Raw genomic sequence first — 27,191 nt, 5'->3', positions numbered from 1 at the left:
CGTTCAATAAGTCCAGAAATGAATAGCAGTTAAGATTTAATGCTATTGCGAGGCGTCTCATCCAAAATGTTTACACAAAATAAAAGCATTTTCCTTTTCCTCCTAATTGTCACTCTCACTACATTCTTTTTATCTTCGTTTTCCCCCCATTCACTTTCTCATTTTGTTTTTTATTCTAGGGAGCCGCACAGGAAACAAATTACAGGAAAATGACAAGCAACAACAATAACTCATTGACAGATTTCAAGAGAGGCAATATGGCGAGATTGTTTTTGAAAAGAGATTGTATTTGTGGGGGATGAAAAATGAACACGGGACATAATATGCACCTTTTAAAAACAAAATAATTTATATTTTGATGATGACCTGCACTTGTTTGCCATCAGCTGCTGAATGTGGCGAGAACATTTCCATTTTTACAACAGCAATCCCAAGTCAAGTGATGATGTTGGTGTAATTGTAACCTCTCCCGAAACACTTCTAAAGTTAATACAAGCTAGTAAGTGTGTATTGCATGTGGAGTATAATGTGGTTTGACCATTACACATATTGCACGTAAAGTTTCGATAAGCATCGCACAAGATGCAGCGTTATCTTCTTCATCAAACATCGATCAGTATTCTCATCTGTCTCGCTTCACCCACAACATCTACCAACACGAGAACCACAGTAGATAGCAGCAAAACCATGGTCCATTCAGCAATTATTCACAGAGTCTTGGACTAATGGCGCTATGAATGGACAGACACAGCAAATATAGGGAGTTAGTGGACCAGCAGTAATGGCCCCATACAGAGCATGTGTTTTTCTATGTGTGTGTGTGTTGGTGGGGATGGGGGAGAGAGCATCATCTATAACTGATTCACAACAAGCTCAAACATGTCTAATTATGAATCCAGACTACAACTATGGAGACCAACTCGCTCACTTCGCCCCTCTCCACCACCCTCTCCGTCCCTCCTCCACCCTCTCTTCCCCTCCCGCCCAAGCGGGGCTCCATATCAGGCAGATGAAAACATAACCTGTCACATTCCATCCCATTAAACCAGCTATGAACCATGTGGTCTACTCACATGGAGGAGCGAAGAGAGGCAGGGGAGAGAGACGGTGAGAGCAGTGCATCTGGGTTCACTCAGAACTGATGAATTATTCACAGTCTTTATGGTAATGTCATTTTAATGTTAAAAATACTGACAGATATGCAAAAAAAAAGAAACATACTGTGGCATGCTCAACATAAGCTAGCGCCACATACAGATATACAACTGCACTAAAAGCAGTTGTACATCTAACATATCCATACTGCACATGCTGTACACAAATAAAAAAATGTGTAATTATCCTTTGCAATACCTAATGCATTAGAGAGCTCTCACTGAGCCCCCAAATCTGTGCATTAGAGGGTTTTTTTTTTAATGTGAGTCCATCAGATGCCATTTGATGTTGGGCAGAGAAAGGTAATGACAGTGCACTCACTTGCACAGTCATTAGCCCCGCTTAATGCTGGGAATTAACACAAATTAAGTGAAGTTAAGTACATGCATTAGAGGAGCTTGTTTGGGGAGAGCTTTTCACTTTTTCTGCCTAGAGCTGGCTGCTACCTCGCATGTAAGGCAAAGGCCACACAACACTGAATCATACACACATAGCCACGTTCAGCTGATAAATTATTACCTACAAGGCAGGTGGTATATTCATTGACGACTGATTAGCAGCAAGGGGACCTAATGGATCTCTAAGGACACCTAGTGGTCACATGAACATCACTGATTCAAATTGGTAGATCTGAGGAGAGAAAGAGTACATATTAGGAAAAAGTCAGAATCTCAAGTCAATAGAAAACATTTGACTTTGTGAGAAGTTGTTGCAGAGAATAATTAGTTAATCTCTTTTAGTGATTTTGTATTAAGGGGGAGGATTTTATATAAGCCCTTTGGGCTTCTTTTCCTCTCATGCACAAATATTTGCCTTTGTATTATGAAGTATGATTCTGTTTTTTTTTTAATCATTGTGCATATAAATAAAGAAATAAAAAAATAATTAAAAAAATTGATTTCTTTCCCTGATTTTATCACACTTATGCCAATGTTGATGGATTGGAATAAACATCCTATTTAATGGGGGCTTTCATCACAATTATCAGTCCCCGAATGAAGAGGGTTGCATATTATAGGCTGTATCCTCCACATTTAAGGCTCAGACTGGTGTTTTTGTTAATTACAGGACTACTAGATAACAACACTAAACTGACAGGAAGACCAGCAGGATTATGATCTCATGTTCAGCAGGACTAACATCATTAATATCTGGTTACAACACACACGAGATTTGCAAAACTGCGGTGGGCTTTATCGAAAAGAGGCTAACATGATGAAAATGACAATCTCCAAAAATCCATTTGGACCCTGTTCAAGATTACATCTTTATCTGTGTGACTGCAGATTATTGTCCACAGAGAGGTGTGCTAAAGCTGGATTATCCACTTGTTGGGGATGCGTTTGACCCAATGGATGCAGCGTGCCACCCTCACACGCCCTTACATCTGTGGGTGTTTTTTTTTTTACATGTTTTGGGCCAAGGATGGGATAGCAGTAGCAATGACACCAAAACCTCTCATCCTCAGATTACCACAGTTAGTGATCCACATATGTGGGTGGGAAATAGGGTCACAATCATTATACATGCATTTGAAAGGGATGCACTGCAATAAACCTTCAGCTAGCCTTATTTTCATTAACCCTGATCATGTTTTAGTTTAAACTATTTTCAAAAAGCTGCAAGGGTGATATTTTGATATTTGATGTTTTATTTCTTTATTCATCACCGGATAATAAAAGCAGAGGCACTTGAATTGTCCCGTGTTCTGACTTTTTCCTCATTGAATGTACAAACGTAGGCAATACCTATGTACATTAAGGCACACTTACAAAGAGAGAGAGAACCCCTTCATTAAGTTATGTCCTTAAACAATTTGATGTAAGACCAAACCACTGTCATGGCTGTCCTATACGTTCATCTATGGATTGATCGCTGACTGACTAGTATCAGTGCATGCTTCGCCTCTTCTGGCTGCTACGTGGGTGGAGGTTTGCCACCATTTGGAAATCTGGAATATAACAAGGATAAAAAAGCCGGCAAGTATTATCTTTCACCGTTGGAAAAAAAGAAAAAAGGGCACAATTTTTTAAACAATTTTATACATTTGGAAATGTAACATTGGCTCATGAAGCTAAAACATGCAGTTAATAAAGAGTATTTTAATGGCAGTTCTTCACGTTTTAAATTATTCATTTTTTTGATGGAAAGAATAGGTTTTGAGAGGAGAGAACATGTTTTTGAGTGCAGTGTTTCCTTTTTCCAGAGACTTTGATCAAGTTTTTAAAAAATGGTTACTTAATTCCCAAAAAATGAGCTATAGTTTCAGACAACGTGATTAAACAATTTTGAAAAAACAGTAAATAGATCTCTCACATTTTAGAGAAGCATAATTATATATGTCTTGAATTCTATATCAACCAACCTGCTGTCTTGCTCCTGGATGGGAAACGTGATGATAACTTTGTTCCCGTCAGGAAGAAGGCCTGTGGTTGTCGAGTTGTTTCCTGTCCTTCGAATGTGTCCAAAGGGGATGCCAGTTTGGCCACTTCGAGCACCATTACTGTGCCTGTGCTTCTTGTCTGAATTGGTAATTAATACAAAGGTGTGGGTTAGATATACACACACACACACACAGTTTTTTAATTATATCCTTATACTCAAACTTTAAATCCTTATTCCCGTATTAGTATTGAACAACAGACTGTTTGTTTTCAAGATGAATAACTTACTTTTGTCAGTGTAATGGGATTTGGCCTCGTCCATGTTACTTGTCAGGACATCATGGCCGTGCATGAGGTCCTGCAGTCCTGTACTTATTCCTCTTATTGGGGTGTGTCGGGGCATGAGGGGTAGCAGGCCAGGTAGGTTTATTTCAGTTGTACCAGGGCAGTGGGAGCATGGCTTTAAGGGAAATATCAAATAGCAAGCATGAAGATGAAGATGTAATACTCCAGGACAGGAATACATTAGGAGCAAATATTCAGATAATGTGTAAAAATGATTTCCTCAGGGCCTCCTCAATGTCTTGGCATCACTGTATACATTCTAACTGTTTCTTTTTTCTCCATCTTCCTATATCTACTGCTGTGTGTCTGCTCCACTCAAATGCTTGGCAGAGGATTGGTGATTAAATAGCTTGTTGTTCTGCATATATGAGCATTTTATGTAGGGGAAGGGTAATTACTAATCATCAATAACATTCTGATTCAAACAGCAGTGGTCGCAGGCATAAACTGAGAGTGACAACTGAGATGGCGGTGATGAGAGTCAATAGGGGGAGGTCTGTTTGTGTTTTTAATGAGAGAACCCAGGATCTCTGCTCTGTCATTTCCACATCTACGATTAACAAGCAGAGGGGGTCGTGTTGACCTGGCTAATAGGGGGTAAATCCACTGGTGCATTATCGGCCGGGCACATTTCATCTAATCAGCAGGATGATGCCAGTAGGCTTAGGCTGCTTTTAATTCAGAACTGCGGGAGAATTACTGCCCTGCTCTCTCATTACATGAACATAAAATCAGAAGGAGTTTGATCCCGGATTTACTCTTTATGTTGGTGTAGTGTGGTTGTCATTTTGTTTCTTCCAGTAGGACTACGTCTTACATGATAGACCCGTCCTGAGCTTTTTACACAAATAAGGTTTGAGTTCATTTTCAGTCAGTTTCAGACAGAATACAAAGGAGGAAATAGCGTAAGACAGTGTGAGAATATAACATTCCTTTCCTGTGAACTAACCGTATTCCTCATCCTACAAACTTGTTAAAGCATAAGTAAAATGTCATTATTTTCAATATGTAGCCAGGAGTTTAAAGAAATACTCTGTCCCCAAACACCCTAAAGGTCTATATTGTGTTCCCTCTCAACACTGCAAGAAATAAAATCATTGAGGATAAATGCTTGAGCATTAATCTTTTTTTTTTGTCTTTAAAGTAGTCAAATTTAAACACTATTGTGCCAAATATAAGAATCATCTTGTAAAATGCGGACCATATGTACGCTTTTATTATTATTACATTTTCCCACCAAAGTTGGGAATAAATATACCATACCTGCCAAGATTAGGTTGTGAAAAAAAGGCAGATTTCCTGTTGTATCTGTAAATGGCCTACCCTAAGAGTTACCACGCCCGTATAACCATACAACACATATCACGTAGAATAAATAAAAGGATATGAAAGTAAAATTACTTCTAATCAGACTGAAATTGTCTCCACAGCTGTTTGTGTTGTTTGCATAGTGTTTGGTAATGTTGTTTTCCCCTTGTGCTTTACGGCAAAGTTGTCCTGACATAGCTTACAAACAGAATAGTGTTTGGCGAAGTGGCTGCCAGTTAGAAAGGGGAAGGTCTCGTACTAAGTGGAGTGAAATTTGCAGGCGTGTTTCTTCTCTGGACTTATTTCATTCATTTCAGTGGCAAACCAAGCGTAGCGGATGACACATCAGGCAGGGTCTACCTCTGCCTCTGGATTGGGTTGCCAGGTACAATGACACATATTCCACACAAAAACTGAGAAACGTCCACTTATTTTGTATCACTTAAAAACAGTAGATTAATAGGAAAAATGACCGGAGAAAGGATTAAAAATAAGGGGGGTTGCTGGTGGGTATAAATATGCGGGACATGACCTCTATGTCCGCCTCAGTAAGCTACGACCCTGTATGTACATGTATATATGTGTGTGATGTGTGTGTCTGAGTATGCATGTTGTGTGCAGTTCTTACTGGTTGATCAATACTATGGAGTTCAGCTCTGGTCCTTTCCTCAAGGGTAACCATCACTCCATCCAGCACTTGCAGCTGTGACAGACAGAGCACCAATGCTGGTCTGTAGTGAGAATTTTTGGCCACCTGAAAGAAAAAAAAAGCAACATAAAAAGCCCGGTAATAATGCTTCACTGAAGCTTGCCTCGTGACATCTGGGATAAATATGATGCTATGTGGGTCCCAATGTAGTTATTATGTTCCCAACAGCTAATCCAGTGACCTAGCTGACAGCAGCAGTTAGCCCAGCTGAGGGCACCCTCTGGCCCTACAAATTCAGCCTGTCCAGTCAGAGAACTTGATGTTCCTGTGTCTCTAGGACACTGCTGCTGTGATAAAGTTGCGCGGGCATGCCAATGTATGTCCGATGGAGTAGAGAAGCGAGACTTTGGCGAGGGAACATGGGTGAGGTAGCAATCTCATGCTGTCAACAGCAGGAGGTATTGTCTCTGGGGTGGCTGTTCGCCTCTACCCCGTGGCAGGATTAAACCCTCCAATGGGAAAAGAAGGGGGATGGGGTCAAGCATTGAAGAGGCTACCACAGCTGAGCATGGCCCTGTGGACAACAAGGAGGCCCTGGGCTGCAGGCTCTGTTCAGGCCTGATCCATGAGCTCCAGATGGGTGATGTAACGGGGCCAATAGCGTCCTGCCATTTGGTCAACGGATTTGTCTCTGATGCCAGCCAGTTTGAGGCACAGCAGATGGCCCAACATGTAATCGCTTAATTTGGAACCATAGAGTTACACTGGGATAGTGATTCGGATTGTGCAAGTGAGAAATTGAGCCTGTGAGCATGCTTTTTGATCATTTGTTTGCAAGTGACAGAGTTCAAAGTGTAAAGTGACTGACGGCTAGTAGATTCAAATCAAAGCTCATAACAGCAAAACAAACCTGGATAATATTTATCCCAGCTCACATCACTTAATAGTATTTAATGCACAAACACTTGTAATACTCACAGGATTGCCAACGATGGAGAGCTCCGTCAGTGAAGGAAGGACTTCTAGTTTGTCAAGCTCTGTGATGTCCTACAAAAATCGCACAATAACAAAAACAAATATTATCTTTATGACAATACTGACCATTCATTTAACTTTTCTTTCACACTGGTTGAAGACCTGCTGTGGGTTGATAATGGAGACATATGCAACAGGGCTAAACTTTCATAATTTAGGTGTAGGGAGGATGGAAGCAGCTGATGAGAGAGATTACATGTGTGAGCTCTCATTAATCTCATGAGAGAGTTTGGGCATGCCACAGGGCGTGGGGGTGTTTTCTGTCATTCCCAGGTTTATGGCTGCACTTGGCTGTGATTCAAAGACGCCCCCACTGTGAGAACTGGTGCGCTAGGATGATTGCTGTATTTGGCGTCTTAATTGAATGCATGAAAACATTAAGGGTGTGAAGAGAGGCAGGAACTGGCAACAAAAGTGCAAATCACTCGCCCGGGGTGAGAAGGAGATGCAGATTGAGAAGCTGATTACACGTTGTCCTGATTGTTCACCTCTTTCTTCAAACACACGACCATGACCTTCAATCAAACTTGATTCTCCCTAATGCTACCCCTCGCATGCTGCAGCGGGGTGGCAGTGACTCATGATTACTATACTTAATGTCTTACTTTTCAAATGCAGGAAAAAGTCATATGGCTGTACGCTGAATGAAATACATTCTTAAACATCTGACACATTCAGCATATGAACCAATCAGTAAAATCAAAAAACTGCACAAAAGCTTACTATGACCTTGGTGGTCACTTCAGGAAATCACTGTGGTGTGAGTGTTTTAGGCAGTTTCATTAAAACATCCAGCTTTGAGGAGGCAGCTGTTGCTGGAAAAGAATACCTGCAGCTTGTTCTTGCCAAGAAAGAGCTTGCGGAGCTCAGTCAAAGGATCTAGATGGTTGAGCTCCCGGATCCGGTTCTCTGCTAGGTGCAGTTCTAGCAGGAGGTTCTGGCCTACGAAGGAATTATTGGCCAGAGCTTTGATCCGGTTCCTGTCTAACACAAGCTCTCTGAGCTTTTGAAGCCCCTCCAGTCCTTCCACATGGCTGATCTCATTACCTAGGGAGAGAAGAGCTTATCAAAACAATAGAGAGATATCTGAAACAATAATGTAATATTTCTATAGATAAAATAACAGGGTGAATTGCACAACCTAAACAAAATAAAAGGCAGTGTTTTAAGGCAATATAAGCATTTGTGGGGAATTTTTTGTTTGCCCCAGGTGTAAAAAGCACTGAAATTACAGAGACAGCTTTGAAAGGTTTCTAAGCAAAAAAGGAAGAAAGCACAAGTAAGGTTTGCTTTGTGGGCCAAATCACCCTGACAAAGCAAAGCTCAATCAAAAGCCATCAAAAGCTGTTGAAAAGAAAGTCAGTCGCTCTTTTCTCCCACCTGGCCTGAGGTCTATGGGAGACTTTGCTCTCAGTGCTTGCCTTTTCTCAGGCTCTATACACTGCACTTTTACCAGGCTTTGTGAGAGACGGTAGCTACGCCAAACCATACGTACCTTGAAGAAAGAGCGCTTTAAGATTGGTGAGCCTGCTGAGCTGCAGATTGGCCATATTGGAGATTCCATTGTGACTCAAATACAGCACCTCCAGGCTGCCCATCAGTGGCTCCAGACTGCAAGTGGGCCCAGTTTCCCTTAAACACAGGCGCAGAATGACAGTTTGCAACCTCTGTGGTTAAATGAACATCTCTTTCCTATATCCCGCTGCCTCATTTAACTGGTCACCCATTGCAGGTGACAGTCAAACAAAAGCATGCCCGTCCATAAAAGGAAAATGTGGTTTGATGATCACTTGGCGATCCCATGATATACTGACAATGTAGAAACTTAAAATATATAAACTAAGATGTCAGTCTTCACTTTATCTTAGGGACAGAGAGAGAATAAATATTTACTTATTTTATGTGAAACAACATTATCTTTAAACTGTGTTTACATATGGATTTTATTAGGGTTAAATGGCGAGGACTGTGAAAAAATGAATGAAATGATGTAACTGTCAAGAGAAAGCTCATACATGGGCTGGTCGGTGCTGCCCCCTAATGGTTACGGTCTACACATTCAGGTTGTAAAGAAATACATGAATTACAAACAGAAGTTACCCTTTGCCTTTGGGTGGGCCCTGTTGGCCATAACCACTAGACTGAACTTTGCTGTACAGTATCTGTCTGTTTGTCAGATGATTCTTCTGTCTGGGCAGGATGGACTCAATGTGGTTGTAGTTTAGACACAGAGCCTGTAACAAGAGTGAACAAAAAATAAATAATTTGGAAATAATTGATTTGTCTACAGTTCAGGGATGGTTGAAGCCAGCCTGTTGTTTTTGTGTGATTTGTACTTTGATCTTGGGCAGGTAGATGATGCCGGAGAAAGAGGTGAGGTTGTTGTGGTCTAAGTTGACACTAAGCAGGTTACAGAAAAGGTCTGCCGGACACAGGTCAACCGTCCTGTCGAGACAAAAACTTGCCAGATTATTCAGCACAGTTTATCACTGTAATCATGCTCATTTTTGGACATGTGCTGTTTTTATCTGTCTCCACAGCCAGGCCATTACCTAATGGAGCAGGACTGCAGGGCGAGGTAGGTGATGTCTGTGTAGTTTGAGTGGCCCAGCTTCTCTGTTACCATGTCGCTGGTTAGTCTTCCTCCATACATGTTCTTTGCACTTTTAAACTCAGTTACCTCCTGGAGAAACAACAGAAAATTGGAGCTGGGACTGATCAGATCCAAAGTCGGTATCAAATGACGATACTGCTGTAATTCACTAATCGGATATTGCACTGATATCACCAATGCATGTATAGATTCCATTTTATGAGGTTTTTATTAAATAAGTATTTAACTATGGCTGCAACTAATGATTATTTTCATCATCTATCAATCTGTTGGTTATTTTCTTGGTTATTTGGTCTATAAATTGTACCAGCAAATACTCAGATCATATCAAAAAGTAAACACAGGCTGGTTGCTGGTGTCCGTACATACCACTGCAATTCCATCCAGAGCTTTTAGAGAGGGAAGATGGAAAACAACATAAATCCGATAGTTTTCCAGTTTCTCCAATAAAGGATTCCCATAAAGGTCCAGAATTATGAGATTTGTCAATCCCTAACAAGAAGAAAGAGCATATGCGCTTAGACAATCCAATGAACATGATGGGAAAATCGTAAACCTTTTGTTATTTCTCTCCCACTTGCCTTCAGATAGTAGATGTCTTGTGACGTGGAAATTTGGTTGTTGCCAATGTACAGCTCAAGGAGGGAGCGAACTCTGTGGATGCCATGCAGGGAACTGATACAGTTGTTCTCCACAGACAGGAAGGACAGGTTGGGTAGCTGATCTAGGACTGAAGCATCAAGACTGGACAGCTTATTGCCATCTACGCTCAGTTTATTCAGGCAGTGGAGTTTTGGCAGGCCTGAAGACACAGAGCAGGCAAGGCAAGAAACAGAACAGAGACAGAAATAATGATGGTTGTGATGGATTTTAATGCTTTAGTTTTACAGCTTCATTGTAAAGTGTGTGACTGACCACTGAGTGTACTGATGTTGTTGTTGTTGAGGGAAAGCTCCTCCAGCTTGGAGCAGCTGTCAAGACCCTCCACTTTAGAAATGTCATTATCATTAAAGGAGGCCCAACGTAGGTTGACCAGCTTATTCAGATTGATCAATTTAGGAATCCTCTGGCTGTCCAAATTCAGGGTGGTGATCTGGTCAAATGTTCAACAAAAGCATAAAAGGTTTTAAACCTTTTACATTTTAAATTACAACTGCTGCAGCAGTTTACCTAAACCTTACAAGCGCATCTTTAGAAATAATTCATTGCTCACCTTTGCAGTCCAGTATATATCCAGTTCTTGACTGAGGCCCCAGGATGCAGGACTGAGAAGACACAGGAGCTGAGCTGTTGACAGCTGACTGAGACTGCGGGGACGCTCACTGTTGGTCCGTGAGTGAGCCAGAAGAGATGCCTGCGAGCAGAGTGTCAACAGGTCTGATTGAATTACAAAGCATCCTGAAATATACAGGTAGATCCTTCAGCTGCATCCTTCATTGGAGCATGTTCCTACTTATTTTTATGCAATAAATCAATTATCTGTATATGTAAGACCTTAACCTTGTTAATTTTGCATCCAGCAGCCACCTGAACAGCCTCAGCAGCCTCCTCCTCTGCAACCATCTTATCGTCCAGGTGTGTGAGAGTCGTGAGACGGCCCAGTATGGTTATTCTGACTGCTTTGGGCTGAAAAATGAAAAGGCTTGACTGTATGCCTCATAAATGTGCTTTACACAACGTGTTTTATTTGGTTTTATTGTTTGCATCACATACTCTGTTCCAGGGGTTGTATCGGGTGTCAAGCTTCAGCAGAGCAGGTGTGTGTTTTCTCAGCACAGCCGTATCCTCTCTGGCCCTGGTCAACTTGTTCCAGCGCACATCAAGCTGTTTGAGCTGTCCCAAGGCCCTCAGCCCTTCCAGGGTCACTATGTTGTTAAAGCTAGCATCTAAAAACTCAAGGTTGGGCTGTGATTCAAATGACATAAATAGTATCTCTATCAAATTGCATTAAATATTACAGAGGAAAGTTACTCTTAAAATGCTGCTTTAGTATTACTTTGACAAACTACTTAGTTTTAGTTCAATGAGGATATATTCTTTTTTCATTTTTACCATGTGAGAAATGTCATCCAGGCATGTGAACTCATTGAAGCTGATGGTAAGATGCCGCAGAGCTGTGAGGCGGGAAATCTCCTTTATTTTGCTCAGACTGTTGCCATGAAGGTTCAACACCTGGAAATTTGATATGACGAAGATAATTCATTGTGAGCACATGAAATGAAGTGCAAATGAAGCTGACCATTGAGTACTTACAGTGATCTGACTGAGGACATTGGCTCTGGCCACATTAAGAAGAATTTTATCATCCAAACTCAACAATGTGGGCTGTGGTTTCAGCACAGGTTCCATGTTGAGGGCTTCCTTGTCAAGGATAATATCATTGGAAGAGATATCATGTCTGCCTGGACTGTGGCCCAGCAATGCAGGTTGTTCTTCATCCTATAACAACATATCAAAAGGTTTAAGCATGTGAATTGCCTCTACACAAAATTATTGTCTTGTGGTAGTGGTCGCAGCTGGAGCGGAGACATAAAAATCTGAATAATATTTTATCATCTGTGAGTATTGGTTCAGACTCACGCTTCTGAGTTTTGAATGGGTCAGAGCTCACTACCAGCACTACTGTAATTTTTGCTCAAATTACATCTTAAAGACATACCAATGGGAAAGACAGTAAGAAAAAAACACATACTTACCCCGGTGATGTATTCAAAATATATGATGTACTCAGGCAGGACAAGCTCATGTTCGAACACAAACCACTGTCTTCGTCTGGGACCGCACTCAGGGACAGTGTGTGTTTTGGAGAAGCGAGGTCTCTCTGAATGAAAAACACAGAAAGGCAATCACATTGACAAAACAATGACTAAAGAATAATTGTTTTCATGCGTAAGGGACATATTACATACCTTCACTCACTGCAGTTCTGTTGTTGGTGTCTACATTGCGATGCACAGAGTAGAATCTGGGATAGCTGCTCCTGTCTACCTGATCTCCCTCTCGAATAGGCTTGCTGTGGCCCACGAACACTTTGGAAACAATAAGCTTACCTGCAGGAAAAACCTTTTGCTATTAAGAGGAAAAAAACCCAGTGGTGACAGCTATCGGGACGTTAAGCCATGAGCAAAAGTAACTCACCGTGCCTGAAGGGGATTGTATCCGCACTGTGCTCAGAATTGTCTTGGCTGGCCTGGCGCAGTGTCTGTTCAATTCTGGGCTGTTCGGTCACACTAAGGCTATTCGATAAAGGTATAGTACCCTCTATTTCCAAGGCCTGGTTCAAAAGTCAACATAGTCAATGTCAGAATGTTTTGGATTTAATGTGAAAATAAGAAATGGCAGATTCTGTTCTGATGCAAAGCATAAAACTAGGTCCACAGTGTTTGACACTGATAGAACTTTTCCTTTATTCAACTATTCTGAAAATTATTCTTAAGAAATAAACATAATATTTAGACATTTTTTGCAAACGCTGTTCAGTACATTATGTTTACAGGTATGTAGTGAACTGTCTCTTAATGTTCAGTCGAAAAATCCCAGTGATGCGCTGTCATGTTGTGTGGTAGTGTAATTATAAAACAAAAATTGTAGCAGTATACACACCTTATATTGTTCTGCTGCTTTGAAGCCTTCTTCTACAATGCGCAAAATGTCCTCCTTCTCATTATTTTTCTCAGGGTCAGCTGTGTAGAACAAGTACTCCAGCCAACGCCTGTAATTCCTTTTTGAAAGGTCTACATTAGATTCAGACTAATAAAGGATGATCATGTTACAGATACGATGGGGACAATTTTGATGTTGAACTTAAAGCATGATTAATATCATTTTATTTAATCTAATGTAGTTTAACTTACCGTGAAAAGGTAGCAGACTTTTCGCTGGTTAGAAGGGTGTGGAGCTTGTCCTCAAAGCGAAGTCTCAAAGCACTGTTGTGGATGCGGATGACTCGATTGATCTTAATCCCAGTGATGTTGTGAACCTTAAAGTCTGACTGAGAGAAGCGGGCCAGCAACAGGTCGCAACAGGAAGTGAACCTGTTGGGTATGTAACATATAAACTGTGAGTTTTGTCCTCTGCAACTAAGAATTCCAGGATGAGTGTAACTGTGATTAAAATTACCAAGGGTCTGTCGGGCAGCCCTCTTCCAAACGAATATTTCCAACACTTTCTAGCTCCATCAGCAGAAACTGGACAGTATATTCCATCATGTTTGAGGCTTGGACTGATTCCTGCTCATACCAGGCTTCAATCCTGAAAATAGAAGAAAGAACACTCCTTTTTCCCACTGGGACACATGGTATGAGACTAAATTGTATAAAGCACTGTAACATTATATAAAACTGTGAATTATTTAAATATACTGACTCATCCAGCCTCCTCGTCCATAGCACCAGTCTCTCCTTCAGTGCTTCGATCTTATTGAGGATTTTGTGCTCCAAGGCAGGATCACAACCGATGTCAGTGGTTGGGTCTCCTTCAGCCAGGTGGATGAATCCAACCTCTGACATGCAGGCAGACTTCTTACGACCAGCTGGCACCTTGGACAGCTCCCGTTCCAGCTAGGTGTGCATCCAAATGAAAAAAGCTCACTTCACTTTGTATAATAACAGTATGGGTAGATTGAGACAATAAAACAACTTGCAAAATAATTGTATATAAATAAATAAATGTTCATGGTTTGTACATACATTCTTGGTGGCTTGAGTGATTGTTCTTATGCATTCTTCGGGTAGCTGTAGCATAGTTTTCTTTCTCTCCATCAGTCTGAGTCGGGCCTCTGCCAGGTTCCTCTGAGCAGTGCGTACACGCATGTTGTAGTACATCATTTTCTTCATTACTGTGGACTAAAAGAGAAAAAGGCAAAAAAAAAAAAAAAAACAAGCATTAAAACCTGCAGAATTTATGTTACTAAAAAAGGCTTTCCAGAGATGTTAGATGGGTCCAATTGAATCAAAGTGAAATGTGCATGTGATGCACAAGACATCATACATTTTTAATAAAAGAAATGTATGAAGAAATTGTGTCTTGGATTTAGATATTTCACTCAATATTTTTTTTTTTTTTTATTCCGAATATGCAAAATGGAACACGGCTTCCTGATTGCTATTTAACAAATTATTTACACAACATAATATGGAAATGAAGATTTTGAGGAAGCAAAATAATAATGATAAAAAGTAAAACAAATAATATATTCACATGACTTGTAACATAACTGAAGCATTGAACAAGTTATGAGCCTCTATCTTTGGAAGGAACTTTAAGACATGTTTTTAAGACGTATATAAAACACTACTTTGACAAATAATTTGTTTCTGATATAGTTTTCCACACACAAAAAAGTTCAGTTCAAGCAAATCATTAGCAATCAACACACACAAAAAAAATTATTCTCTCAAGAGTCAGGTGAGCTCAATTATTGTAACAGAGGGGGGGTACTCTCAGTACCTCCGCTGTGTCCTTGACTTGCTTGCTCGAGACGTCATAGGTATCGAGTCGCTGAAGGCCTGGCACGTGATAAAGCACGTGTGTGGCATAGTTACACAGCAGACACACTGGGTTTGGGGTAGACGTGGGGTCCTTTAGTGCTAGTTCTTGTAGGTTGGGTTGGCGGGCAAGCAGGGTCAATTCCTGTTACAACAGAATATTTTATTAATAGGGTTTTTCGTAATTCTAAGTCTTGTCACAAAACATAGCTATTTCCTCAAGATTAAGGCCTTGCATATTTTTTCAAAGAGGTGTCACTGTCCACATTTTTCATTGCTCTGCCTAAAAGATAGAACTGTCTGAGGTCTTTTTTTATTTGTTAGGCAATTTCTTTTGCAAAACAGTTTTTAAACATGAAATGGCAAAATGGCAAAGGTGGATTGCAAAAACATGATCTGGGGTGATAATCCAATCAAATTTGGAGCCACAAAACGTTTTTGTGTTGTCAGAATGACTTTGAACAAGACAATGACTAAACACTCATGATTGCATGTCAGCTGGAGCACATGTCTAGAATGTATAACTGACTAATGCAAGTTCACACATCAAACAACTCTTACATAGTCTTTTATTCTTCATTTTTCACATAGATGCAATAACAAATGTATATCATTGAAATCATGCTGCCCAAGAACTCAATGAAGGTCTTGTGCTTTGTAGACTTGATTAAAAATCTGAATTGGCTGAGACCCCGACATTTCACAAAAATCATACATGCCTTCTCTTCAGACCAAGGATTTCTAATAAGATTCAAAAATAACTGTGAAAACTTTGAAAAGCATATTTCTGTTTTTAATCTTACCTTAAAGGAATTTATCTTGTTCCCGGACAGATTAAGATTCTGAAGGCTCACATTAGGATCAAGGCTATGTCCTTAAAAGTAGTGAAAAAAAATTACATTTTTTTTTTTTCAAACATCTCACTGAATCTCAATCAAACTTGGCAGAGAAAATACATAGCATTCTAAAAACCCACCAATCTTTTCAATATCGTTGTCAGCAAGGTTTAGTTCTTTGAGATTTTGAAGCGTGTTCAAGCCCTTCAGAAACACACACACACACAAACACGTTATGACACCTGAACATGCTACCTCGACAAAACATGTACAGTCACATTTACTAGTTAAAAATGTTTGTGAAAATGTATTTTTGGTGAGCCAAATCAACAGTCATAGATAGACAGATAGATAGATTCATAAAAAAATATATAGTCTCACCTGTATCTGAGTTATGCAGTTATCATTAAGCCACAGGACTTCTAGGCTGGTCTGCAATTCTAAATTCTTTATTTCACAGATTTGATTATCATAGAGGTAGAGCTTCTCTAATTGCAGACAATTCTGTAGTCCAGATATTTCCTGCGAAATCAGAAGATGAGACTATATGCATAAATATTCGACATTTCACTTATACAGGATACTGTTTTGGTAAAAACCATGGGTTGTGGTCCATGCACTGAAGATTTGTTGCAACTGGAAGCAACACAGGAGAAAAATGTGAAAAAAAGTGATGACATTTTGTTAAGTGCAGTCGCTCTCAATGCAAACCACTGTACTGATTCAAAACGTTGCATATTATTAACAGTGCCAGTGTTGATTAAAAAAAAAAATCTCACCGACATAACAGACTTACTGTCAGATGGCACTCGACTACCCACAGCTCCTGAAGCAGAGGACAGCACTCAAGCCCTTCAATGTGTTTTATGTTCTGGCCCACGATGGTAAGCCGGCACAGCCTTGGGAAGAAGGAAAGCCCGACCATCCGAGGAAAACCAGAGAAGAACATCTCCAGGGAGGTGATGTTGCTTCCTACTTGCGCAATTTTGTCATAGGACACTCCATTGGCCATGCACTGTAGAGAGAAATATTCATGTGACAGAATGGTTTATATTCAAATAGGCCTAAAAACGATAACGTTAATTAAAATATTAATTAATAACATTACTATAATAATATTTCAGCTCATTAATTCAGTTGTTACTGGTTAATAAGCTAGATGCCATTTGTTATTAAAACCAAATTAGTGAGTATTTTACTCACTAGCTCTTTGACCAGCTCCTCGTCTCCACGGTGCTTCTGTCTCTCACTCATAGTTCCATAATAGGGAGACTGAAGAAAAAGTCGTGGCAGTAGGTATGGCAGACATTAAAAGTATGCTAACTTAAAACCGGGGTTAGTGAGCTAACACGTTCACGTCGCCACTCATTCATGCTAACTTTTGTTAGCTGTCTCCAAGCAGAAGCGTCTGGTTGTTAGGGGGCCGTGTTCGTATGTTGAGCCACCACAAGAGGGCGCCACACTGCAAGATAATCTGACACATACAATAAAATTGTTGCTTTATTTTATTGCCACGTTACTGTACACTATACTGTAGGTAAAATTCCTGCTATTTTTTATGTCAACATCTTCAGTTTGCATCATTGACTCGGCAGTTCCACTTTCTTTATTATGCTCCTGCTAAGTCAAATCTCACCGAATTCTCTGTTTGTAGAGTCACTGCAGCCTCTTTCACCTCGCTGAGCTTCATTTTTGCTGTCATTCGCTCCGTCAATGTCACACACACGACTTCATTTGTGAACCGTAAAAACGCCTTTCACATTTGACTCTGCCCCAAATAAAGTGCCAACCCTGAGCCTCGCGGACACCATGACGTCACCGCTGGAGCACTAAACTAAAACAATCAACCTCACTCCTCTCCTCTCCTCTCATCCTGCTCCCCGACCGACCGAACGACCGCACCGCTTCGTCCGTGGCGTCTACAAATCCGAGGCTCGAGTTGACAGACGCCAGCCAGAAGCTGCATTCTCGTGTGTCTGTCTCCATCACCCGCTCTAGCGCAAACAAGGGGTTGCCGCCGCTCATTTACAGTGCAGCCGGTAGAGAGGAAGAAGAAGAAGAAGAAGAAGAAGAAGAAGAAGAAGAAGAAGAAGAAGAAGCGAATCAGTAGCGAGTGTACATCTTGTGTCCGATAACAGGAAAAAGCATGTCTGCTCAGCCCGGTGAGGAGCTCGGCTCGGAAGGGAGGTGGTTCGGGGATGACTACGAGAGGAACGGCCTGTTCGGGAGCACACCGAGCCGCTTCGGCGAGTTACGTGAAGATTTGAAGCCGCGAGGCGGCGAGGTGTCGGGCGACCTGGATCAACAATTCCATCCTTTCCAGGACGACGGGATAAGGCCTCCTGTTGCTATGGAAACTGCATCCACAGGTAAAGCGGTCCATTTTTGCCAAATACATCAAATCCAACCAGTTTTATTTATAAAGGCCGAAATCACAATCACATTGCCTCAGCGGGCTTTAGAGGTCTGTACGGTGAACGACATCCTCTGTCCTTAGACCCTCGATGCTAGTGGGGAAAACTTGCCATATCGAGCGAGAAAACTAATCAAATAAGTCCTGATTTTATGATTTATATTATTTCGGCCACGCTTGGCTGAACTTTGCCAGCTATTTACAAACACAGATCGGTGTTGAGGTGTAAATACAGTGAGAGAGATGCAGCCGAGTCCGTCTGTGATAGATTTGGCGTTAAAACAGATAAACTGTCTGTCAGCTGAGTTAAAACTTCTGTGCTTGAAAACAAAAGAAAGATGCCAGCGAGTAACTTCGATTGGACGATAGTACATCAGCTGTCACAACAGTGGTGCTGAGGAGAGTAGGATCTGACGTCTTCGAAATGAAATTCATTCAGACTTAGTTATGAAACATCAGATGTGACCCACTGTTCCACCCACCGGTTCTTTGGTTGATGAGATTTGAGGATGCAGATGGGATGCGACATGCTTTAACAAACAGCCTGTTGAACTTTGAGTGGCCTGTGAACGTTCATCGGCAAAAGTGCTATATCTAGAATGAAACAACAACATCTGGATATGTTGAGGTAGAGGGATCATAAATAGATCACGGGCTTAATCCCCAAATAGCTCCCATAGCCAGTGACTGGTTAAAAAATGATTAAATCCTAGTTTATCGACTAGTCCTGCTTTGATAAGTGCCCTGCATGATGACTCCTACTTTCCTGGTTTGGTATTGTTGATGATATATTATTGGATGCTGGAGGCAGTGTTTTTGTGGGAACATCATCAGACCTCAGTTCTAAGTCCGTCATTCTCCTCAGCACAGCTCGGCTCATGCAGCTATTTTTAATCCAGAAGGAACAGGGCTCACTATTCGCTTGGCGAGCAAAACTAGAACCCTGCACTTTCATTCACGGATTCACTGAAAAATTCATGAGATGATGTTAAAAAAAAAAAAAAAAGAAAGACAAGCCGCCTAGTTGCCTCCATTCGCTGCTTGAGCCATCTGATTTCAGCTGCTCCTGAACAAGAACATGGTAATTTAAAGAAAAATCATTTTTGTATATCTGTTAACGGGAGCATTATTGATCACCTAATTGGGCTCCTTATCCTTTGAGGCTCAGAATTTGGCACGAAAGCAGAACTTTAACCTTACATACACTTCTAAAGGTGATCCCCCAGAAGCAGGCTGAGCATAAAACATATGTGAGGCTAGTCAATGTTTGGCCACGCTCTCCACAATAAAAAAACAAACAAAGCACATGCTCTACTTTCATAATAGTGTGCCAGACGAGCTCCGGCTTGTGTAGGTGAGTGCACACACACAAACACACACAGTTATGATTCCCTAAAAGAGGAAACAATAGCAGTCTCTTGCTGCTACGACTCCAGCCGAGCTGTGTCCATACCAGTGAAATAATCCACTGTGTCACTTGTGTTCTTGTTGGGAACAGTGCAGATCTCATCACATCCAGTTGGGCAGAGTGGACATTTTCCTCTTGACCAGACATGCTAGAGTCTGTTCTCATCTCTGTTGACGTTCTCTCTTAAACAAGCTTTCCGTCTCTTCTCTGCTGGTGGATCACCACAAAATAATATCTCCAGCTCCAAAAAACGTATTTTTGTTTTACTGAGGCCAGAGAAGAAGTTTCGCCTTTGGAAAGTAGGAACCTTGAAATAGTATCTCTTCAAGATGTCTAGAATTGCCTCGCAATGTAATCGATCCATGCCTGTCCTGAATCTTGTTCACAACACTGATCTACCCACAGGACGCCGATAATGCTGATTTCAGCTGTATTAAATTACCACCAGGACAGAACCTGAGCTTTGGATCACAGACAGTACAGTACAGTCGGCTTCTTTCATCCTCAAAAGTTTCCTGTCCTGTAAGGGTTTCAAGAGGCATGAGAGAGAAAGTTGTGGCAGATAATGCTGCATCATGATGAGGGTTTGTGTGAAAATCTCACAGTTTGTCTTTAGCACATGGTGTGCCTCAGAGCTGCAAGGATGAACAGATTGGTTGTCAACAATTAATTGACTTTTCTTTCAGAAAAACAAAAACAAAGATCCAAATTTGCTTGATCCCAGCTTCTTAAATGTGATTTTTTGGGGGGTTGCTTTATTCCTGTAAGACAGTAAGCAAGACATTTTCTGACATTTTATAGACCAGATACCCGCGAAAATAAATCACAGATCCATCGGTAATGAAAATAATCATTAGCTGCTACTCTCTAAAGAAACACAACTAAGTGCATATTGTGCACAAACAGCAACACCTCCTTCTTTTTTCCAGCAAGCTCTTACAGTATAGAACAATGGTCAGTCTATCATGTCCTGACATCAGTGCATCAGTCATGAGTAACAATCCAGTCCCTGATAGGTGGATTAGACTCCACTCTTCCTCTGTTCCAGTTTATCATTGGTGACAAGGATGAGACAGCATATGTCTGGCTGGGTCCTTTCCGTATCTTTCAGATAGAGAAAGCACTTAGTGGACTTGGCTGGACTGCATAAGCCAGCTCGGTGCATTTGTGCCTTTAGCTGGTGAGAGCTCTGCTGCTGTTCCCAGGGGGGGCTGAGCAGTGCTAGGTCTTTTCAGACTGGATGATAAAGATGCAAGATAATACAGGGATAGAGGAGGAGGAGAAGGAGGAGGAGGGGGAGGGGGAGGACGAGGGGTTGGGCAGCTTAATGGCAAGAGAGGCGAGGCCGTGACGGGAGGCTGATGGTTCATTAGCCAGACTGTCGGGGAAAAGCTGGAAATAGAAATAACTGTCTTTGACTTCACCTTTAATTCAGTGTCTCCTGGATGTCATTGGTCAGCAGAGCAGCTCCCAGGTGTGAGCTAGTGTCTGCATGTACGTCCAATAGCTGTTGTGGTTAAAAACGTGGTGTCAAAGCCGCTTACATAATTAGATAAAGCTTAAAGTGAGTATGATAAAAGCATGTCTGCTCTCCAGAATGAGGTCCTCATCCTATGTATTACCTGCCAAGCTTCCAATCTAATTCACCGTCATCTGCGTCGAGGACCAATTAGCTAATGCTGAGGGATAAAAGGACAGATAAAAACGTGACAGGCTGAGCCCAAAAAGCTCTACCGCAGGTGACAATAACAAAGCTTAAGTGCTATGGTCATACATATAAATTATAATTTCTCTTGTACTTTGATCCCATGTGTAAACAATTGAAAGCCTTCATGTGAAATATGATGCCATGTTTACAATCTTACGGCCTCAGTCCATCTCTGTGGCCTGTGCACATAGAGTAATCCCTGAGCAGAGTAATGCGAAACTGCTCATGGGATTAGAGCTTCTATCAGCAGAGAAACTTAAAAACAGAGCAGTCCATCTACATCTTTTTTGTATGCTGTTGTAGCCCGCGCATGCCCGCCTTCCTGCCGGCGTCTGCGTCTTAATGCCCAATTCTGTCTGTACAATAAAAGTGGAACACCGATCCAAAGTCACACTAGATTGACAGCTTTGACCCAAAGCAGACAGCTTGCAGACACTCAGTCTAGATCCTCCCACATCCTCTCCATTCATCCATAAAGCTCTATCCAAGCAGGAAAAATACGATCAATATGGTGGAAGGCAGGTACTGTACGTACCACAGCTTTAGAATCTGAATGAGGCCAGATTAGCTTTTATTTAAACTCGTTCCTCATCGATTTTTATTTGACAAAGGCTGCTGGAACAACAACATTGGCCCGTGTGTTCTTGAGTGATTTTTTTTAAGAATGGTGGCTGTACTGCCATTTCTTACAGTAATTTTGTGTCCTCATTCTCTTGGATCAATGGGCCTCAGAGCAATTGAGTCCCTCAGCACAGCTGTTCCCCAATCGACCTCTACTAGTAGTTTTGTTGTACCTCAGCTCTTAGGAAAGACTGTCTTTGTGCTCTCCATTTTCTTCTTCTTTACCGACATTAACGCAGGCTAGTTAGTGACTACCATTCATGTATTTGTTCACCCAAGGCTGTTGTAATCAATACAGTATGAACATAAAAGTTCCAACCAGAGCTCTTAAAAGCCAGAGACCATTCAGAACTGGAGCGGTGCTTCAGGTAAACTGTGACAAATACTGTGAGTAAGAGACTTAATAAAGGAATCTAATATAAAAGCGCTCTTCACTAGAATGACACTGTGACTTTGATTCAGCTCAGATTTATAATAAATGGAAAATGCGGAAATCATTCATGTAATTTATTTTATTGCTGGCATCAATTTTAATTATTGATATGATTTGAATACATTAACTTCTTTATCAATAATACATTAACTATCTATCTTTATTGAAAATAAGAATTATATAAAGAATTACTATAAGAGAGATCACAGTATTCTGCTCAGCTTTTATTGTTAATGTGTACTAATTTATTTGTTTTGACTTCCATACCAAAAGAAGCTTTTAATCTGTTGTGATGGTACTTATGTTTAGAGATACGGTAGCTGCAAATACAGCAAACCTCAACAATACAAAAGTATTGCAACACCCGAAACATTATATATAACCTTTGTATGTAAGAAGTCACACTGAGATTAAAATCTCTTTACAAGCCAGACCGAGCCAAGACAGGGTCAAAATAGCATCATGGACAACACAAGAACTCCCATCAAAACAAATCAAATCACAATAGCAGCAGTAAGTTTAGAAAATAAATGTCATCATACAGTGCGTAGACAAGGCAACACATGGGATAACACTGATCTTTTGGTAACATGTATGCAGAAGAAAAAAGGAAAAAACAAAAATTACAAAATAAAAAGTACTCCTGTATACTCAAAAGCATATTTATATGAACACTATGGTAATAAAGGTTGTTTTTTCCCGTCCCCGAGGCTTTTTCCAAGTACAGTAAGTAATCTTAACTGGCCAAGCCACGTCAGCCCTTGTGCCTCATTCACACGCAAAATCAATTTCAGTTTTTATCTTCTAAACAAAGCATTTCCCAGTTCCCAGTAGAGCCGCAATGATTAATCAATTCGTTCTCAACTGTTAAATTAATCGCCAGCTATTTTAATAAATTAAACTGACTTCTATTAGGGTTACAAGGATGAAGGTACAAGTACCGAAACAGACATCCATTCAGTGTGACAAATTAGAGAGTACATGCCAAATTCTGTTCTTATTATACAAATATTGTATCTTAGATACACGATCTGAATATATGATATGAATATCTGTGGGTTGTAGACAAAATTAGACATTTGAGGACGTCATCTTGGGCTAAAGGGAAACACTGATCGACAACTTTTACCATTTCATGGACTAAACAGCTAATTGATTGATAAAGAAAATGATTTTTAGTTAATTGACAATAAAAATCATTTTTGCTGTACCTTCGTTCCCAGTGATCAGGAAGATATACACCTAAAATGATAAAGCTACAGCCTATCATTTAAGATCAGAGCCACAGATGGCTTTGAAAGAAGAGCACTTAGTAAGTGTCTCGATGGATTGGTTTCCACAAGGTCATGGAGTGAAAGAGGACTCCTGAAAGGTAACACCACAGTCGAGCGGGTCAGGGATGGGCTGATGGAATCATTAACAGTGCAGTAGATCAACAGATGTTTCAAAGTAGAGCTGAATCACTGCTGGGATTCAAGATGGTGTGAGCTCGGACAGCACAAAGTGACACAGATTGCTCCTTTGGCAACGTCTCTCCATCGCTGAAAATACATTTCTGTTTACATTTTGTCACTCAAATACCTTTTCTATTTTTCGTATAAGTCTAATCATTTGATTCCCCACCGAATAATCACAGTGGATCAGTAAGTGTCTTCAAGCGAGTGAACCCCGCTGCGCTCCACATGCAGCTCAGTTAAACCGTGATTTCAAAGTGGTAATATATTCGTTTTGCAACTCCGGCTCTTTTGATACTGTCTCTTCTCGCATGTTTTTGTCTGCAGCCTGATAATTAGGAGCCCATGCCTTGGCATAGCACAGATTGTCAGGCTGCATTAGTTTCGGAGCTGCACTGGCTGCACAGAGGACAACAAAGGACTGCCCCTTCACAGCACATCCACCAGGACTTATTTATTTAACTGCACCATCCTTTCAGTGGCACGATTATGTTGTGTGAGCTGAGAATTCCTCTGTTGTCACGTCCAATCCCATCTGAGCGCAGCAAAGCGTTTGCCTCGGCCTTGTGGGGGTTTTTCCCAGAGTCTGGGTGCTGCTACGCCGTATCAGCAGATTCAAATATGCCCTCGATCTCAACGCACCGACTTTGTCGAGAAGCTGCTCGGTTAAAGACGAGCATCTGGCCTCTTTCTTTTGCTGCAGATGCCTTATGCAACTGCTGGTGGTGAGTTTATTTGTTACGAGGAACGGGTTGATAGAGAGAAAGGTGTGTGTGGGGGGGGGGTGTTTTGCCTACAGTCAACAGGATTACTGGCAGTTCACAGCACCACGGTTCACCTCTCTTCACAGTTTGTAGTGGCTCTAAGTGCTTCCCACATCTGCACTGTTGTACAATGACTCAGTGAGTGTTAGGCTGTGATGTTGTTGCCAGGGTGATGGCTGATGGGACCTATACGATGGTAGTACACTAAGAGGATTATACATTGGTCCGCTTTAGCAACACATCAAGGGCATTCATGTCACTAAACTGAACTCGGCTCAACAGCTGTGCCTGTTGATGTTGCACACTGCTCGGATCCATAGGCAGTTCAGATGTTACTCTACCAAATATTTCAGTCTGGTAAATACAAAATAATCTGTAGCCTAAAACGGCTTGCTTTGCTTTTCCTCCATGTCACGTCCCTCCATCCTGCTGTGTCCCAGCATGAGTGTCTAGTGTTTCTGCCACTGTACTGCAGTATGATGTATTGTTAATGACTGAGGGAGCAGCAGTGGGAAGGACAGCAGAAGGGAAGGGTGGCAGGGCTTTTTAGAGGAAGCGAAGGGAGGGATGGGACGTCCTGACCTTTTGGGTCTTCTGTCAGTCAGCCTGCATCCTCCAGAGCTAACCCTAAGGCTGCTATTTTAAACCTTCCCCCCTCGTCCAGCCCAGCAGCTGGACCCGGCCTATTTATAGCACCACCGCTGCCCTGGGAGATCCAGGACTAGGGAGCGGGAGGAGGATCGCAGTTTGTGGAAGTATAAACACTGACTTGTACACAGCTCAACAAAAATATTAGCATTAGGTTTGTGCTGGTGTACAGTGTGTGTACTCTGTTTATGCTTGTGTATTTGTGTATGAACAGGAGGCAGTGTGTGTTTGTTGGCCGGGACTGGAAGTTGGACGTAAAGTCAACAGACCTGAATACTTGACCTTGACTTCTGACCTAATGATTTAAAATAACATCCCTATCAAGGGTGTCTCTTCCTGTTTTGCAGTTCATATGTAATATGAGCATCCTTCACATTTCCTTGAAGCACTGTAACAAATTATTCAGTGAGATGCTGAGTGATATTTGAAAGCCGAGCACACACAGATCATACCAACACTGTCTGCAGGTTTTGAATTCATAAAAGTGGTTGAAGACAGTGTTAAGGCTACAGTTGTGTCTCTGTGCCTATTGCCTAATATGATTTCAGTTTTGTGCTTGTGTGTTGAATGCTAGGATGCAGGGTGCGTGCAGTGTTTGAAAAATGTATTTATACATGTATCATTGAGCAATTTTGTCAACCTAGCCTCGACTAGCTTAACCGATTTGAATTTTGGTTATGCTAGCTTGCACATACAGGTCATATTTTATGTGTTCGTTTTCATGACACTAATTTGCCAGGGGAGACAGAGGATTAGTGATTACAGAGCAGAGATGTGACTAGAGAAAGCCCTTTGCCTGCATGATTTAGAACAGACTCTGGTTGTGGCTCTGTGGTTTTTTGGGGTTGGAACAATCCCCCTTTGTCCCGCACCGGGTACAAGTACCCTCTGTTACTGCTGCCTCACTGATCTTCACAGCCGAGCACCCAGAGTCTCACAGTGCCACAGCCCCTCTCCCTGGCAGCAGCGCCGGCTGAAGCACGGCCTTGTTTGACTGGATGTTTTCATTAATCAGACAGCTCGTGATCGTGTGACACAGAGAGTGCTGTCATTCTTCCTCATCAGTTTTTTGTGTGTGCAACATCACTGACTTTCACTTCTCTCTCTTCCTGTCAGTCTCTGCAGATGACCCCATGTCTGGCCTCTTCAGGAAGCCTATGAATGATGATGGTGATATCTACACTTCCCTGCTGTCCAATCAGAACTTCACATCAGGTCGAGAGGCCTCCTACCTGTCGGACGACCTGAAACCTACCAAGCCTGCCTCTGGCTCCTCTGCCCTGGACGACTTCTCCAGTGACGCCTACAGCTTCAGCTCCAGCACCAAGATGACATCCAACCTGTCTGATGACATGCCAAAGTCTCTGTTTGGCTCAGATAAGACAGAATCCTACAACTACATGGACATCAGCCACGGGGATGAACGGCGTGACCAGCAACAGGGGGCTCTGCACAGCCTAGTGGACACAGGCTCAACTGGTCATGACTCATTGGGCAGCTACATGGATAAAAACCCTAAAAAAGATGAGGATGAGGATGTGGAAGAAGAGGAGGAAAACCTTGGTCCAGCCTTGGGCTCCCACTCTTTCCCCTATGTGGAAGAGCCATCTGATGAAGAGCTGTCAGACTACCGCTCCTATCGAAACCTGGGTGGCACCCCACAGACGGCCAGCCCGGTGAAGATCACCTTGACTGAGTCCCAGCCTCCAGCCACCAAGACTGAGCCACAGAAGCAACCTTCTCCAGGCAGCGTGTCCGAGCGTGAAAACGTGCTCAGTGTGGGCTTACAGGGGGTTCCAACTGTGACACTATCAGAGCCGGAGGATGACAGCCCTGCCTCCACTCCTAACGCTTCACCAACACGTAAGCACAGCACACAAACACACACAACTGGCACATAGTCAGATAAAGGAGAGTGAGTGGTAAAATC

At 41.7% G+C, this 27,191-nt stretch overlaps 2 protein-coding genes across 5 annotated transcripts in view; one reads left to right on the top strand and one right to left on the bottom strand.

The window, feature by feature from the left end:
• Positions 1-19: 19 nt before the first annotated feature.
• lrrc9 (leucine rich repeat containing 9) lies at positions 20-17,582 on the bottom strand. 4 transcript variants are annotated; one of them, XM_030443391.1, is made up of 33 exons: positions 17,449-17,582; positions 17,016-17,286; positions 16,609-16,827; positions 16,194-16,334; positions 15,953-16,016; positions 15,780-15,850; positions 14,939-15,121; positions 14,179-14,334; positions 13,856-14,049; positions 13,610-13,741; positions 13,345-13,524; positions 13,094-13,211; positions 12,629-12,764; positions 12,400-12,540; positions 12,187-12,311; positions 11,744-11,929; positions 11,543-11,662; positions 11,204-11,395; positions 10,991-11,116; positions 10,704-10,844; positions 10,406-10,583; positions 10,072-10,292; positions 9,860-9,982; positions 9,429-9,559; positions 9,213-9,321; positions 8,977-9,110; positions 8,372-8,508; positions 7,706-7,923; positions 6,820-6,888; positions 5,821-5,946; positions 3,828-3,999; positions 3,521-3,677; positions 267-3,106 (listed from the first exon to the last, which is right to left on the bottom strand). In XM_030443391.1, the coding sequence occupies exons 2-33, from the start codon at positions 17,064-17,066 to the stop codon at positions 3,073-3,075; spliced, it is 4,485 nt and encodes a 1,494-aa protein (XP_030299251.1). In that variant the 5' UTR covers positions 17,067-17,286; positions 17,449-17,582; the 3' UTR covers positions 267-3,072. The 4 variants fall into 4 exon arrangements, with proteins under 4 accessions (XP_030299253.1, XP_030299251.1, XP_030299252.1 ...); XM_030443393.1 differs by having other exon boundaries at positions 20-1,785; positions 17,016-17,461; XM_030443392.1 differs by having other exon boundaries at positions 13,094-13,202; positions 17,016-17,461.
• Positions 17,583-17,890: 308 nt separating this feature from the next.
• rtn1a (reticulon 1a) overlaps positions 17,891-27,191 on the top strand; it is a 22,935-nt gene continuing 13,634 nt past the window's right edge. Inside the window, exons 1-2 of the mRNA XM_030443398.1 lie at positions 17,891-18,181; positions 26,378-27,124. Of these exons, the coding sequence (XP_030299258.1) occupies positions 17,959-18,181; positions 26,378-27,124 (970 nt within the window). The 5' untranslated portion in view covers positions 17,891-17,958. The remainder of the gene's footprint in view (positions 18,182-26,377; positions 27,125-27,191) is intronic.

Source organism: Sparus aurata, chromosome 16 (assembly GCF_900880675.1).
Source record: "Sparus aurata chromosome 16, fSpaAur1.1, whole genome shotgun sequence".
Lineage (NCBI taxonomy): Eukaryota > Metazoa > Chordata > Actinopteri > Spariformes > Sparidae > Sparus > Sparus aurata.
Note: the sequence above shows the minus strand (reverse complement) of the source record. Positions and strands in the feature narration are given on the sequence as shown.

Bases quoted from the DNA above. Each gene is read 5' to 3' on its own strand.
- lrrc9 (XM_030443391.1), bottom strand. From the start codon at position 17,066: ATGAGTGAGAGACAGAAGCACCGTGGAGACGAGGAGCTGGTCAAAGAG. The intron at 11,930-12,186 runs GTAAGTATGTGT...ATGTTGTTATAG, and splicing joins ATTTTGAATACATCACCGGG to GATGAAGAACAACCTGCATT. The intron at 9,560-9,859 runs GTATGTACGGAC...TTGTTTCTCCAG, and splicing joins CTCTGGATGGAATTGCAGTG to GAGGTAACTGAGTTTAAAAG.